The 15715-nt window shown below is 35.1% G+C and overlaps 1 protein-coding gene across 1 annotated transcript; it reads left to right on the top strand.

Annotated features, from left to right (window-relative positions):
• Positions 1–1940: 1940 nt before the first annotated feature.
• On the top strand, positions 1941–7854 carry MSTN (myostatin). Its single transcript, XM_003801040.2, has 3 exons — positions 1941–2442; positions 4304–4677; positions 7197–7854. The coding sequence occupies exons 1-3, from the start codon at positions 2070–2072 to the stop codon at positions 7575–7577; spliced, it is 1128 nt and encodes a 375-aa protein (XP_003801088.1). The 5' UTR covers positions 1941–2069; the 3' UTR covers positions 7578–7854.
• The last annotated feature ends 7861 nt before the right edge of the window (positions 7855–15715 follow it).

Raw genomic sequence — 15715 nt, 5'->3', positions numbered from 1 at the left:
TTCACTGTAAAATAACTTTAAGTGTAATCTCAAACCCTTCTGAATAAAATGAATACCAAGCACTCCAAGACTAGTTATCAATTACTTACTATATGACAGGTGCTACATTCAGCAATTTACATGCATTATTAAATTATATCCCCCCCAAACCCTATGAGGAAATTAAAGATTAGAGAAGAATTTCATCCATTATCACATAGTTAGAAGGGGAAAAGTTGAGATTTGAATTCGAGTCTGACTCCAGAGCTTGAGTTCTCAATGGCTATGCAATTGTAAGCACATTATTAAAAAAAAAGTTTGACATGCTTGGATGTGTATAGAAGCGTATGTTACAATGATTATAATAGTTTCAAGATTTATATGTTGAAAAATGAATTTACCAAACAAATAAAACTTTATAAGCCTGATTTAATATCATCCCATAACAAAGAGATTCTGAAATCCTCAGGGCATCTGGTTTGTGTCTGGTTTTCCTTAATCTTTAATGATGGGCAAATCCAATGCATTATGTCAGGCCGTTTATTCTCAAGAGATGTAGATACCTCTTAAGAATTTGATGAAAATGCATTCACTTTTCAGGCTACTGAGTTGCATTTTAGTTCACCGAGGCAGTAAATTAGTGTACGGTGTGCAAAAGTGGTAGTGACTTAAAAAATAAATATTTGATATAAACCACTGCATTCTCTTGGGGAAAAAAAGTAATGGATTAAATCTCTTAGGAATCCTTAGCTTCCCAAAAAGGTATAGAAAGAAGAAATCTCCTTTGGCCTGGAAATATCTTCTGTTTCTTGCTGGCTATATTTGTTTAGCTCGTTAATAGTTCATTTGATTAGATCTTGTGGCTCCCAAAGCTGGGTTGAGAGTTTGATCCCTACAGAGGCCACTTGAATTTAGAGAACAAAAAGCTCTATTCTCTGCTCCCAGACCTCACCCCAAACCCCTGCCAGGTGTCTGCCCTCTGGTCAAAATGAGAAACTGGTAAAGGGGTGCAAACATATTACTGTATTGGGAAACAACAAAAGGGTACCCCTCTATAATGGTGCTCTTTCTTTTGTATGTGCTCACAATATTTTGGTACAATTTATAGAGTATAGATACAATACTTTTTACTTTAATTATAGGAAATCTGAGGAAAATTGTAACAAGTGCTGCTGTGCCAGTCATAAAATCTATTATAATCTTATTCTAAATTCAGAGATTTTTTTGGTAGTTGACATTGTCAGAAGGGGACACATCCGAGTGATATTACACTGTGTATTTAAAACAGGATGTGGCATACCAGTCAGAAATTGAGCATAATTTTAATATAAAAAAAAACTACTTAAAAATAATTCCCTGCACAATATAACATAATAAAAATTATTTTCAACATGTGCTAACAATTTTGTCAGGAAAATAAGTTGCTCACATTATAGATGAAAATCTTTCACAAGTATTACAACCTTAATTTTTCTTTTAATTCAGGCTTTCCTAATTTTTATTTTACTAATTGCTTGACACTAAAATGGCTCAATACAAATAAAAATCTTTTTGCTTTGAATACTTGCCTAAGCAATAAAAAAATCATTTTCACTTTTTAAGAAGTAACATTTCATATTTTAGGTGTGAAATACAAATTAAAACTTATTTAAATTTCAAGAGTTTTATAAAGATTAATAAAATTTAAGTACAATTTATATTATTGCTAATATAGGCTTTAATTTTTCAAAAGTCCCAAATATCTTCTATAATTTATAGATTTATTCCTTTTATGAAGTAGTTAAATGAATCAGCTCAGCCTTGACTGTAACAAAATACTGTTTGGTGACTTGTGACAGACAGGGTTTTAACCTCTGACAGCGAGATTCATTGTGAAGCAAGAGCCAATCATAGATCCTGACGACACTTGTCTCATCCAAGTTGGAATATAAAAAGCCACTTGGAATACAGTATAAAGATTCACTGCTGTGGCAAGTTGTCTCTGAGACTGTACATGCATTAAAATTGTGTGTGGCATTACTCAAAAGCAAAAGAAAAGCAAGAGGAAGAACTAAGAACAAGGAAAGAGATTGTACTGATTTTTTTAAATCATGCAAAAATTGCAAATCTATGTGTATATTTACCTATTTATGCTGATTGTTGCTGGTCCAGTGAATCTAAATGAGAACAGTGAGCAAAAAGAAAATGTGGAAAAAGAGGGGCTGTGTAATGCATGTACCTGGAGACAGAACACTAAATCTTCAAGAATAGAAGCCATAAAAATTCAAATCCTCAGCAAACTTCGCCTGGAAACAGCTCCTAATATCAGCAAAGATGCTATAAGACAACTTTTACCCAAAGCTCCTCCGCTCCGGGAACTGATTGATCAGTACGATGTCCAGAGAGATGATAGCAGTGATGGTTCTTTGGAAGATGATGATTATCATGCTACGACGGAAACAATCATTACTATGCCTACAGAATGTAAGTAGTGCTATTAGTGAATATCAACAGTTCTGCTGACTGTTATTCTAGTGTTTATGGGAAACAGATCTATTTTCAGGCTCTTTTTAACAAGCTGTTGGCTTCTATGTAAGTTGCAGGGAAAATAATTCCTTTTTTTTTTTCAAGAAGTGGGAAATATATTAATGAAACTAAAATCTGCTGCATTATTTGTTTCCTCATAGAGCTAAAAAACTAAAAAATAAAGTGCTTGCCCAGCATTGCTGCTGTTTGGTCTAATGTGGCATATATAGCATGCTATGCTTTCACAGCCTGATACCACCAGGCAGGGACAGTGAGATACTGCAAGCAATGTTAAAGCTTACATGAAATTCTGTAATTGCATTTGGGTGCCTAAAATATTCATTTATAATAAGTTTTTCCACTAATAATAGAGAAAGAAACTTGCTACATGTTTAAGCTTGTTTTGAGGGCTGCTGAATACCTAAGTGAGAGTGAATTTTGTTATTCAAACCTATCTCTCATAGTGAATTTTGTTATTCACAACTATCTCTCAGGGTATTTTTTTATTCACAAATTAAAATATTTCATTTTGAAAGCTGTTACATTGAAGAGTATAAAAAATGTTTAAATACTTTAATGTATTAGTAAGGTAAGAGCAATTATTAAACTTAGCTTAATGATAAGCATGAGCTGAGTATCAGAAAATGCCTAAAAAACAAACAGTTTCATTGGGTAGGTTATGGCTCATGAAGTCCTGCTTGTACCTTGACCATCATACTGTTGTTGAGAGTACCTGGTTTTCATATTTCCAAGCAAATACATTGCTTAATAAACTTCTGAAATATTTTATTCTTCATAAGAGGAAGGGCTATTACCTGTGGTATCAACATTGCTTCTGAAAGATAATATATTTCATACAATTTCTTTTACAGTCAGCTCAAAAGAATAGTTTCTCCAGGAAAGGGAGATAGGGACCTTGACAGAGAAGGCATAACAAGAAAGATTTTGTGCCATGTGTCTATTACGTTGCTTTAATACAGCACTTTATGTACTTTAAACAAACTCAAAACAGTTTCAAAGTATTATCTCTATTAGTAAGTAATCAGGTCACAGTGCAACAGATAATTTTCATTTAGAACACTGCTATCAAGTAATCCTGGAGATTTACCTTTTTATAGACAATCTTGAAAACCAAAAGAAAAGAAATTGTTACTGCTTGTGCTTATACTGACAGGCCCTAAAGGCAATACTTTCTAACTTTTGAGATAGCCTGAATATAAAATCTAATTTTTTGTGCTAATTACCTGCTTAGTTTTGCTCCATTAAAAGGCTAGGCCAAAGCCAAAGCATAACAGATGTACTATATTTTCTACTAATTCCCGAGGCTCAGTAAGTTACTCAGTGTGTCTTGTCCCCAGGTAATTCAGGCCTGGGGGAAGGGTTCCTTCTTCCAGACTGATTGGTACAGCTGCTCAGTAAGTGTAACTACTCAGATTCCCAAAGAATTCTAAGTGGTTGCTCCTCCACGCTGTCTCTTGTTCTCTCTAATCATCATCATTTTAAAATTTCATTCACTGTTCATTCTTTCCTAGAATTTTCCTTTGTGCATAGTTCTCTGGAAGAGGAACAGACTCTTTGTGAACAACTGAAAATACATAGATCTAAAAAATTCTGAAAAGCTGGAGTAATTATTTTCTGTGGTTTTTTTTTTTTTTTTTTTTGAGCTGTGAAGTTCTACATAGCATTTCATTTTAAAAGATTGCCTATGCATACATTATCCTGGTAGAAAAAATGTTCAACTATTTATATGGAGGGGGGTTGTTCATTTCCTAATGGGAAATAAATTCAGTAATTTCTTTCTTTTCTTATTCACTTATAGCTGATTTGCTAGTGCAAGTGGATGGAAAACCCAAATGTTGCTTCTTTAAGTTTAGCTCTAAAATACAATACAACAAAGTAGTAAAAGCCCAACTGTGGATATATCTGAGACCTGTCAAGACTCCTACAACAGTGTTTGTACAAATCCTGAGACTCATCAAACCCATGAAAGACGGTACAAGGTATACTGGAATCCGATCTCTGAAACTTGACATGAACCCAGGCACTGGTATTTGGCAGAGCATTGATGTGAAGACAGTGTTGCAAAATTGGCTCAAACAGCCTGAATCCAACTTAGGCATTGAAATCAAAGCTTTAGATGAAAATGGTCATGATCTTGCTGTAACCTTCCCAGGACCAGGAGAAGAAGGGCTGGTAAGTGATAACTGAGAATTACATTCTAACAATGTTATGTTTTTATTCATAATATGAATGAACAATGGTGGAATAGAAGTGTCAATTTCCTGTGCTCATGAGCCAAACAAAGCTATCTTACCCTGTGGTAGCCCTGTGTCCAATAAAAATAAATGTATAATTTTATAGCCTATGAAATTTTCTCTTGATATTCTTACTTTGCATGGTGATACAAAAAAACTATGTCAAAAAATTGTGCCATAGTTATTAACTTCTTAAGGAATCCTTTTCAATTGGGAATGATAGAAAGGGCTTTTATTGATATGATACATGATTATATGAATAAAAATATGATCCCCATATGGTGTATTCTAGTGCATAACAACAAATCAAAATTTAGTTTTCTCCCAGAAGGCTGACAAATGTGTTGAAAATTTTTGGCATAGCATAAAGCAGATAAAACAAACCTTAAAAATTATGATTGAAGTAAAATGATTAGCATTTAACTTAGTGTGATATGGATAAGCTTGTATGTTATTAAATATATTTAAAGTCCTTTATGATAAATATATTCACTATTTGCAGGATATTGATTCATTGATGAATATATAGATGACTTTGTGGAATACCCCTAATAATTTTTTTTTTTTTTTTAGTTTTTGGCTGGGGCTGGGTTTGAACCCGCCACCTCCAGCATTTGGGGCCAGCACCCTACTCCTTTGAGCCACAAGCACCGCCCCCCCAATAAAATTTTAATTTACAGGCTAGTTAACCTTTGCCACCTAGCTTATTTCTGAGCTGCCTTAGCATTCTTGTGCAAGAGTTCGCTTAGGGAATGCCAACTAATTTAATATCAGGCCAAGTAAATGACAATAACATATATTATAAAAATTAATAAAAACCATTTAAAATCTAATATAAATTTAGGGTTACTTTTCTGGCTTACCTAGGCTTTTGTTAATGTCTATTTTCAAAACCTTATTTAAAGTGATTATGTCTTTTTATTTCCATCTATTGACATAATTTACAACAGATTATACTTGCAAACATATGTTATCTTAAAATTCTTTAAATGTTCGTGCTTATAAAAATTATATATTTAGCAAATCAGGTTACTTTAAATAAAAACATAACCTTTAAAAGACTATATAATTTTCCAAATGATCTTTTTTCTTTAAATATACTACATAAAATGTTAATGACTCCCAAAATGAAATTATTCTTTTTGACAATCTTAAATAACAATAACTACCAGATCTGTTTACATTTTGACATAGGATAAAAACTTACTATCAATTATTTAAGAAAGTGTTCCTTTTTCGGTGGGGTTGGGGGAAGGGGAGAGCAGAGAGAGAAAGGAGGGAGGGGTGGAGAAAGGAAGAGCAGAGAGAGGGAAGGAGCAAGGGGGTGGGGTCTTGGTGTGTGCCACACCTTTCAGGGGCAAGACATGATTGTAAGAGGGTCTTTACCTAACATGCAATCAATGTAACTTGGTTTCTTGTACCCTCAATGAATCCCCAACAATAAAAAAAATAAAAATAAAAACAAAGTGTTCCTTTTTATAGGTCACACCTTAGTGATTAAATTGATAATGGGACAGGTTTTAATTATTAAACAGGTGTTTAATATGATGTAATCTTCAAAATTTTCTATATAAAAGAAAACAAAGTCTCAAATGCATTATAACATTGGGGCAGGGATAGGGCTAACAATTTATTATATAAGTATCTAAATAGAAACATTTTCAGTGAAAGAATAAAAGAAATATCATTGTTTCTTCTTCTGAATCTGTCTTTCCCTTCTTAGGGGTTCTCCTTCCAACCCAGTACACATACCACCACCCTTCATCAGCCAACTTTCCCTTTTCCTATTATAATCCATATAGTGCTGGAAAGTAGCTATTTTGCTCTGGTTTTAATATTCAAGTTTCCCTGAGCAAAGACCTAGGGAATGGAGGATAGATGAATATCCCCACCTCTCCAGGAGTCGTCAGACATATTCTGCCAACATATTTAAAATGCTTAGCCTGTAGGGAGGAAGCTCATCTGTTTCCTCGCCCCCCACTTCATCTTCCTCCCCTCCTCCCTCTCTCCATTCCTCCTTCCTTACCTTTCTTTCCACAAATATTTTTAAGATACCTATCAGGTGTCAGGCAGTGTGACTCAAACCTAGAAAAACAAAAATTAAAAAGACTTAGAACTGATCTCAAGGGAATTTGTATTGCTGTTATAGTCTTTTGAGCCATATGGGAAAATAAAGCTTAGTGTTAATGAAAATTCTTTCTTCTTTTTTTTTTTACTTCAGTTTTTGGCCGGGGGGGTGGGCTTGAACCCTTCACCCCCAGTATATGGGGCCAGCACCCTACTCCTTGAGCCACAGACACTGCCCTATGAAAATTCTTGAATGCTGTGCCTTTGAAAAATAAATGTTGTATATGAAAAATGATTCATTTCTTTCTTTGATAACGACTTCTTAAGGTAGGTAGGAAAGTCTTTCAAGATCTAAATCAGTACTATTGATTGTCTTTCCTTTTCACACAGAATCCCTTTTTAGAGGTCAAGGTAACAGACACACCGAAAAGATCCAGGAGAGATTTTGGTCTTGACTGTGATGAGCACTCAACAGAATCGCGATGCTGTCGTTACCCTCTCACTGTGGATTTTGAAGCTTTTGGATGGGATTGGATTATTGCACCCAAAAGATACAAGGCAAATTACTGCTCTGGAGAGTGTGAATTTGTATTTTTACAAAAATATCCTCATACTCATCTTGTACACCAAGCAAACCCCAGAGGTTCAGCAGGCCCTTGCTGTACTCCCACAAAGATGTCTCCAATTAATATGCTATATTTTAATGGCAAAGAACAAATAATATATGGGAAAATTCCAGCCATGGTAGTAGACCGCTGTGGGTGCTCATGAGATTTATATTAGGTTCACAACTTCCTAAAACACGGAAGGTCTTCCCCTCAACAATTTTGAAACTGTGAAATTATGTACCACAGACTACAGGCCTAAAATATGCTACAGTTATTTAAGTATAAGCTACAATATATGAACTAAAAGAGCAACTATACACAGTGGTTGGTATATAATAAAAATTTTTATGATTTCCAGGGATTTTGAACTACAAGGAGATCAAATTACATTTACGTTCATATATATCACAACACAGGCAAGGGAATGAAAGCAATTCTCCTTGTGTTCTGATGAATTAAAGGAGCATGCTTTAAAGTCGATTTCTTTACAGTTTCATTCACTATCTACAGAAAAATCCATATATAGTATTGGTAAAATGCAGGATTGTTTTATACCATTGTTTGAATCGTCCTTAAACACTTGAATTTCATATTGTATGATAGCATACTTGGTAAGATAAAATTCCAAAAAATAGGAATGGTATACCATGTGCAAGTTTCCATTCTTATTATGATTGGCACAGTATATTAACAATCCATGCCAATGGTGCTAATACAATAGGCTGAATGGCTGATGTTTTCAGGTTTATCAAATAAAAAACATTCAGCAAAATCATGTTTCTCCTTTCTTCAGGTGTATTTTCATACACCTCCAAATGGAGAATGAATTTTCTTTAATGAGAGAAGAATAATTTTCTACAGGTCAACTTTCAATTCTGTAGCATACTTGGAGAAACTGCATTATCTTACAAGGCAGCCAACATTTTAATCAAAATTACAGCACTGCCTTTGCAACACAGCAGTGTTTATGATAAAATAATGGAAACAATTGATTCTATCAATATTGTATAAAAAGATTTGGAAACGATTGCATTTATATAATATGTATACAATACTGTTTTGTAAATAAGTGTCGCCTTTTTTATTTACGTTGGTATATTTTTACACTAGGGACATTTCAAATTAAGTTCTAAGGCACAAGGCACGTCATGTATACAGAAAAGCAACTGCTTATATTTCAGGGCAAATTAGCAAATTAAATACTGGTCCTTAAACTCCATATGTTAATCATTAGGTGGCTATATTACAATCATTTTATATTTTTTTACATACTGACATTCACTTATGGATTCAAGATAGCTGTATAATGTGAATGTGAAATTTCAGTGGTTTACTGTCATTATATTCGAATCTCTACGTTCCATTATTTTAATACTTATAAATATTACTAAGAATACCAAAATAATTAACTCCAGTATCTGAAATGAATAATAAACTGATGCTATATCAGCAGGAACTGTTACTTTTATTTTGTAATTTGATAATGAATATATTTCTGCATTTATTTACTTCTATTTTGTAAATTGGAATTTTGTTAATCAAATTTATTGTACTTATGAGTAAATGAAATTATTTCTTACATCTAATATGTAGAAATAATATAAATTATATTAAAGTGTTTTCACATTTTTTCGAAAGACACAACAGTTTATTATAATGACTAATTCTGGATTTCTGGCTTTTACTTTATTATGAAAGTCTAATGGTAGTGTAAAAGTTTGGTTTGGGAATTTTAGGTCTGTTACTGTAGTTCTCATGAGTGGAATTCCTATTAAATTCATCCTGGTCAAGTTGCTTTACACATACAAAAGCAAGGACTAGTTACATCTGTTTCATTTCTCTTTATCTTGACCTGAAAACTATTTATATGTTTTCATAGGTTCAATTTCCAAATGCATTGCAATTGGCAAGGGTGTATGGTCCTAGAGTTACAAGTTCTACTGAGCCACAGGGATACAAGGAAGCTATGTTTTTTCCCCTAGTGCTTAATGACACTGGTACATTTATCTGAGCTTTGGGGGCACTAATTTCCAAATTGAATTGCAAAACAATTATAAGGTGCCTAGAAGTCCTGAAGTGTGATATTATACATAAGTATTTTGGAAGTGATCCCTCTTCTCCGCCCCTAACAGTTTAGTAACTTAGCTATAAAGCAGTGTCAAAGTTTAATGGGGGAGGTAATTAAACTTCTATCACATTATGATTCCTAAATAAATATGCAACTCTATATATTCATTACATAAGAAATAGAAGTTTCTGGAAATTTCAATTCCAACATATTATACTTGTTTTATCATTCATTCCAACAGCATTTATTAAAACTATAAGATGATAAAAATCCATTTAAAACATTAAATAATCATTTTTAAAATAAAACACATAACCACTACCAATAATATAACAAAGAAATTAAACTATAGGCGGCGATATGCAAATCATGACTTGCCTGGCATGTGACATACAGTGTTGAAATTTCATTTGCATGGTCATTCAGTTCCAGTTTACACACTGCAAAACACTTCAAAGCAAACTATACTATTTTGGTCATCCCTGAGTAAGATGTCAAGCAATGTAAAAATGGTACTAAATTTAGTCCATTCATATCTAGATGGCATTTTGCAGAGGATGTATTTGGAAAATGAGTATATTTACATTAGATAGCATGCATGGTTTATAGCAAGATTATCTTTGTAGCCATTCAAAACACTAGCTCAAGGGAATATTTAATTAAATCCCACCAGATTACTTATCAAAATACTTGAGTAAGTATCACATCCTGTCAAAAATATAGCATGTTCTTGAATGCAAAATTTTACATCTGAGGTTTCCCAGTTCATCTGGCAAGTATAAAATGTGTGTATTGTGACAGACAACTTTCTAATAAGATAATTATAAAATATGAATTTAACATTACACTAAAATATTCCTGATACAGAAATGTATAGTTTGGTAATGAAACAAAGACACAGGTGCTTAGTTTTCACTGATTCCAGTTTTGGATTACTGTAAGAAAGAAAAGTTTTTAACAGTATAATGTTATTATTTTTGCTTCTCAAAAAAGGTGATATTTAAATAAACACACACACATACCCTCCCCAAAATTGATGTATAGGCAACATCTATTCACTAGGGTTAATTTATAAAAATCTAAAATATTCCTAGATCGAAAACATGTTCTAACCAAAGGAGATTTGTTGGAAAGTTCTCCTGAGGAGGGCTAACAGTTATTTGATTTAATTAATCTTAAAGGTAACTTTAGAATAAAAATGTAAAAAATATTAACCCACTCATTCACGTTTCATTGGTTTTCCTAACCATTCATGTTTACTCTATTAAGAAAACATCTCCTGCAAGTGTTATATTGGTTTTTTCCCTAACATCTTACGAAAGACCTTATTCGGAACAAAATTTGATTATGCGGTTTTGGCCATAGATCCTCCATAAGATTTTTCCAGATCCGCTCCCACGGACGCTAATTCTGACTAGGAAGCCAAATGTCTCTTGGCTCTATTCCCATGGAACTCAGAATGTTGGCATTACCTCCCAACCAGCCAAAAACAAAACATGTCAACACCAGAAAGTTTGCCTACTGTCATCAGATCCTGATAATGCTGAGATACAATTCTAAAAGTGAAAATCAAGCATAAAACACTGATTTACTGAGCACACCGAAGTGATTGTGGGAGAAAATCTAAATTGTCAAATGGAAACAATTGGGTGGACACTGAGGCAACTGCTTGGCTTTAAGTTACAAGAATATCTTCCTGAAAAGCTGCATCTCAAGCCACTCAAATAATGGAGTGAATTATGTGGCTGCCTGCACCCTGGCTAGGTAAAGGAGTCTGCTAAGGAACCCCAGGTCGTCGTGGGCTCTGAACTAAGCCAGGTGCCATGGGATATTAATTATAACAAATAAGAACAGATGAGGGTAGTCCTCCCTACTTGTAGATCTGACCCATCAGCCAGGAAAAGTGTCTCAGAGTCTTGAATCTCTTAGGACCTGTGCCTTACAATGAATTGAAGTTCTTTATAGCTCTGGTGTCAGACAGAATTCCAAGAAAGTTGTGTAGGACTGATGGGAACCTAGTTAGATTCCCATCTACTCACAGGCCAACGTACTTCCCTAGGACTGAAACAAACTACACCAAGTGAGCCCCTCAGGGGAGAAACAGCTCAGCAAATGCAGTGCCAAGAGAGCTTCTTCTCTTGCTGATAGAGGTGTATAGACTATAAATAGTGAGCCCTATCCAGCTGGACCAGATATGTGACCAAAGACTCCTGGTCCTGGCCAAAGAAATCAGTGTCATTTCAGGATTGGTAGAAACGGGATATGTGTGTGTGTATATATATATAATGTGCATTTATATATATCCTATTCAGCTTGGTAATGAATAAACCATTCATTGGATCTTGGATAAGACTCATGAGAGCCTATTTACAAGAGAAAAGCACATTATAGATTTCTTTATCTCCATTTTTTAAAGGAGGAAGCTGAGGCTTCGAGAGGCACACGACTAATCAATGAATAAGATAGGGCATACATGAGAAAAATGCAAATACAAATGTAGTGGTACAATTTTTCATAGTCATTAACTCTGATTTAAAAAATTTAACTTTTTATTGTTACAAAACTTTTACTTGAAGTCCTCTTGTGCTATATCACCATTTCTACTTTATAGATGAATCATCTTTGGGACCTACTCTAATAATGCCTGTCATCTTCCTGGACCTCACTTGGGGAATGATGCACAGTATCCACCCTGTTCTCAAATGTCTGAACATAAAGGATGAGGTAATATGTCTCTGCTTCCTTACATCCAGCTCAGCCTATGAGATAGGACATCAAAAAAGACCGATGTCTGAAGCATTCTCTTCCCAACAAATTGTCTCCCATCATCAGCTTATGAGGTCTTTATGTAAGAAAATATAGGCATGATTCTGGCTGATTGAATCCATTTACTAACTCTTTATATTTGATACCTGAGCCTTAAAAGCTAAATGATTGCAAATTTTTTCCCTAAGTCTGATCTGACAAGTACCTCCAAGAAAAATGTAAACTGTTCATAAACAATATTGTTAATTCTCACTAATGATAAAAATGTCATCTTTTTACCTACAGGTACACAAAATTTTTATGTTAATATCAGAAAGATAATATTTGAGTGGGGATGGAGACAACAAATTCAATTAGAAGTTACTAGTCTAGGGGACAAGTGATAAGGATTTGACTATTAATAGCTAACAATTGAGCACTTACTATATTCTAAGCATTTCAAAGTGATTTATATGATTATCTTATCTGCAAAGGTGGGACTATTGTTATCTGTATTTATAGGTGAAGAAACTGAAGCACAGAAGTTCATACAATTAGTGAGTAGCAGAACCAAGTTTTCTTTTTTTTTTTGAGGCGGAGCCTCAAGCTATCCCCCTGGGTAGAGTGCCATGGCCTCACAGCTCACAGCAACCTCCAATTCCTGGGCTCAAGCGATTCTCCTGCCTCAGCCTCCCAAGTAGCTGGGACTACAGGCGCCCGCCACAGCGCTGGCCATTTTTTTTGGTTGCAGCCATCATTGTTGTTTGGCGGGCCTGGGCTGGGGATTTGAACCCACCACCTTAGGCGTATGTGGCTGGTGCCTTAGCCCATTGAGCCACAGGCGCCGAGCCCAGAACCAAGTTTTAAATGTAAGTAGCTGAACTCCAGAAATTCACTCTTATTCACCATTGGGCAATAGCAACAATGGTTAAAAAAAAAAAATGTACCAGAAGTGTGTGGAAGAGAGAATGAATAGGAGATGGAGAATTAGAAAGAGGGAGAACTCTAGACAGAAGCCCAGGTAAAGTGGAAGATATTTAAAAAATACTAATCATCTAATTTTTTCCTTCTTGGAAATTCTTCCTCCTTCTCCCCTGGGAGACTTTTGGTCAATGAGGGTAAACCATGGGACTAAGGCTTATTGCCCCAGGAAAAGGAGAGAAACCATTAACCATTTTAACCGTCATTGAAATATGATATGATTTTTTTTTCTGGGTTGGATAAAAAAAGAAAGGGAGTGAGAAAGTGAGATACGACATCCAAGTATCTGTGTTCTCTTTTAGGGGGTCAGACTTGGCTGAGAGGGGTAGGTAGAAAACTGCAGACACACCTAAGAAGCAAAGAATACTGGCTCTAGTGCTCCAATTCTGGGTAGAGTGGAGAGTTAGAAAGCTGTAAGACAATTGCTTTCTTTGACATGGTCCAATACCTAATATGGTGCCAGAGTGGTTGAGTAGTAATGACTGAGAGGCTATGAGACTAAGGTCATCCACATGGGATATTAATTCTCCAGATGGTTCCTGAGAAAGCATCTAAGAGCCAAGCTATATCCAAAAGAATATGCTTGTTAAATGGGCTGCTAGATTGACTATGAGGGTTAGATGTGGACAACAGAGTACAGAGACCTCATAACTAAAGACAACAGCATGGTCATTAACAGCGGATACGAGTGAAATGGCTCTAAAACTAAAGTGAAATGAAAAACGTATCAGTGACTACCAGTATAGGACACTCAGTCACCAGGGGCCCCATATAAATTAGAGCGCACACGCATCAAGAAGCCAGGGTAATGCCCGGAGACCAAGTAAACCATCTCAGTAAGACGCCTGTGAAGGCCAGGCGTCTTCTGGAAAGCTGGGTGAGCTCCCTGTTCCATATTCATCTAGAAAAGCAGAATGGAGGCAGAGGGATAACTATTTTAAAGTGAGAAATCCTGTCAGACAGTAATAGTCACCCCCCTAAACCTCTAATTTATTTTTATTTGTGGTAAAAACACATACAGTTTACCATCTTAACCATTTTAAGGGTACATTTCAGTAATGTTAACTATATTCACATTGTTATGCAACAGACCTTTAGAACTTTTTTATCTTATAAGCGGAAGCTGTATATTCATTAAACAACTCCGTACCTTTGATTCCATCTGCAGCTCCTGGCAAACACCATTCAACTTTCTGTTTTTATGAATTTGACTAATTCAGATACATATAAGTGGAATCATACAGTATTTGTCCCCAAAACCTCTAAATTTTTAACTGTAAATACAGGTATCTCAGCAAGCTCAAGCATTTTCCATCTTTGGAAGGAGTTTTAAAAACAAAATGAGATTTTTTTTTAAAGAAAATAAAGCAAATATCTTCAATCTCAGTTTGTGATTAATATAATGGAACCCCAGCAGAAGTGGGATCACACCACACATCCTAAGGAAGAAAGAGAATCGTATCTGGAGCTTGACTCTGGCTCAGGAGCAATGTAGACCTAACTGAGCTTTACCTCTTACAGAGCCAACATGGCTCTGTGATCGTTTCCTTGGTCCTTTCACACTGTTCTTGACTTCCTCATCACTGGCTGCAGGCACTCCTCTACTCCATACTGTGGCTATGGAGTCTATTCTCTAAACATGTTTCAGAACACTGTAGTTAGGACCTGAGTTGTCTCTGCACTTCCCCTCTGAAAGTCTCAATGCTTTGAAAATTCATAGTCCAAGTAAAAGGCTATACTCTTCCAAGGTCTGCAGAGCATTTTTCTTTTTTTAGATCATAGCTGTGTACATTAGTACAGTCATGGGGTACAGTGTGCTGGTTCTATATACAATTTGAAATAGTTTCATCAAACTGGTTAACATAGCCTTCATGTCATTTTCTTTGTTATTGTGTTAAGACATTTATATTCTACATTTAGAAAGATTCACTTGTACCTTTATAAGATGAGCACCCATAGGCGTGATCCCACCAATCACACTCCCTCTACCCATCCTCCCCCCTCCCATAGCATTTTCTTCACAAGTTCCTGGCCCTGACCTCAGGTCAACTTGGATTTCAGATCTAAAATTTATAACACTGTGTTACAGATATAGGCTGTTGTCCACATTCTTGGGCATCCTAGACAGGTTCTGAATGATAATGGCATTTGGTCCAAATAAATATTAGTGTGGACCATGTCCATCTTCTAGTCTAGGTTGTTATGAAAAAATTCAGATCGAGTCTTAGAAATCCAAAAGAAATCAAGCCTGATTACCCAGTGGGTGGACTTCAAAGTTGTCTGATTCCTAAGCCATTTCAGGGGTCACTGGAACTTTATTCCAGTTTAAGGAGTCATTAACAGCATTATTATCAAGAAGCTATCTGGGCTTTTTTTGAAAATAAAAGGAATCTCTTGGTATATTGTGTTGTGCTATAAATTTGATATATAAATGGCTTCTTTTATAAATTGCCAAAATATGATTACTGCCATGGAGTAATTCTTGAATATTTACATGACAGATTAGA

The sequence above is a fragment of the Otolemur garnettii genome, unplaced genomic scaffold (genome assembly GCF_000181295.1).
Source record: "Otolemur garnettii isolate 467f Iridium unplaced genomic scaffold, OtoGar3 scaffold00195, whole genome shotgun sequence".
NCBI lineage: Eukaryota > Metazoa > Chordata > Mammalia > Primates > Galagidae > Otolemur > Otolemur garnettii.
This window is presented reverse-complemented; position numbering and strand designations above follow the sequence as displayed.

Coding starts and splice junctions, on each gene's coding strand:
- MSTN (XM_003801040.2), top strand. CDS start 2,070: ATGCAAAAATTGCAAATCTATGTGTATATTTACCTATTTATGCTGATT. Junction 2,443..4,303: donor CATTACTATGCCTACAGAAT/GTAAGTAGTGCT, acceptor ATTCACTTATAG/CTGATTTGCTAGTGCAAGTG. Junction 4,678..7,196: donor GACCAGGAGAAGAAGGGCTG/GTAAGTGATAAC, acceptor CTTTTCACACAG/AATCCCTTTTTAGAGGTCAA.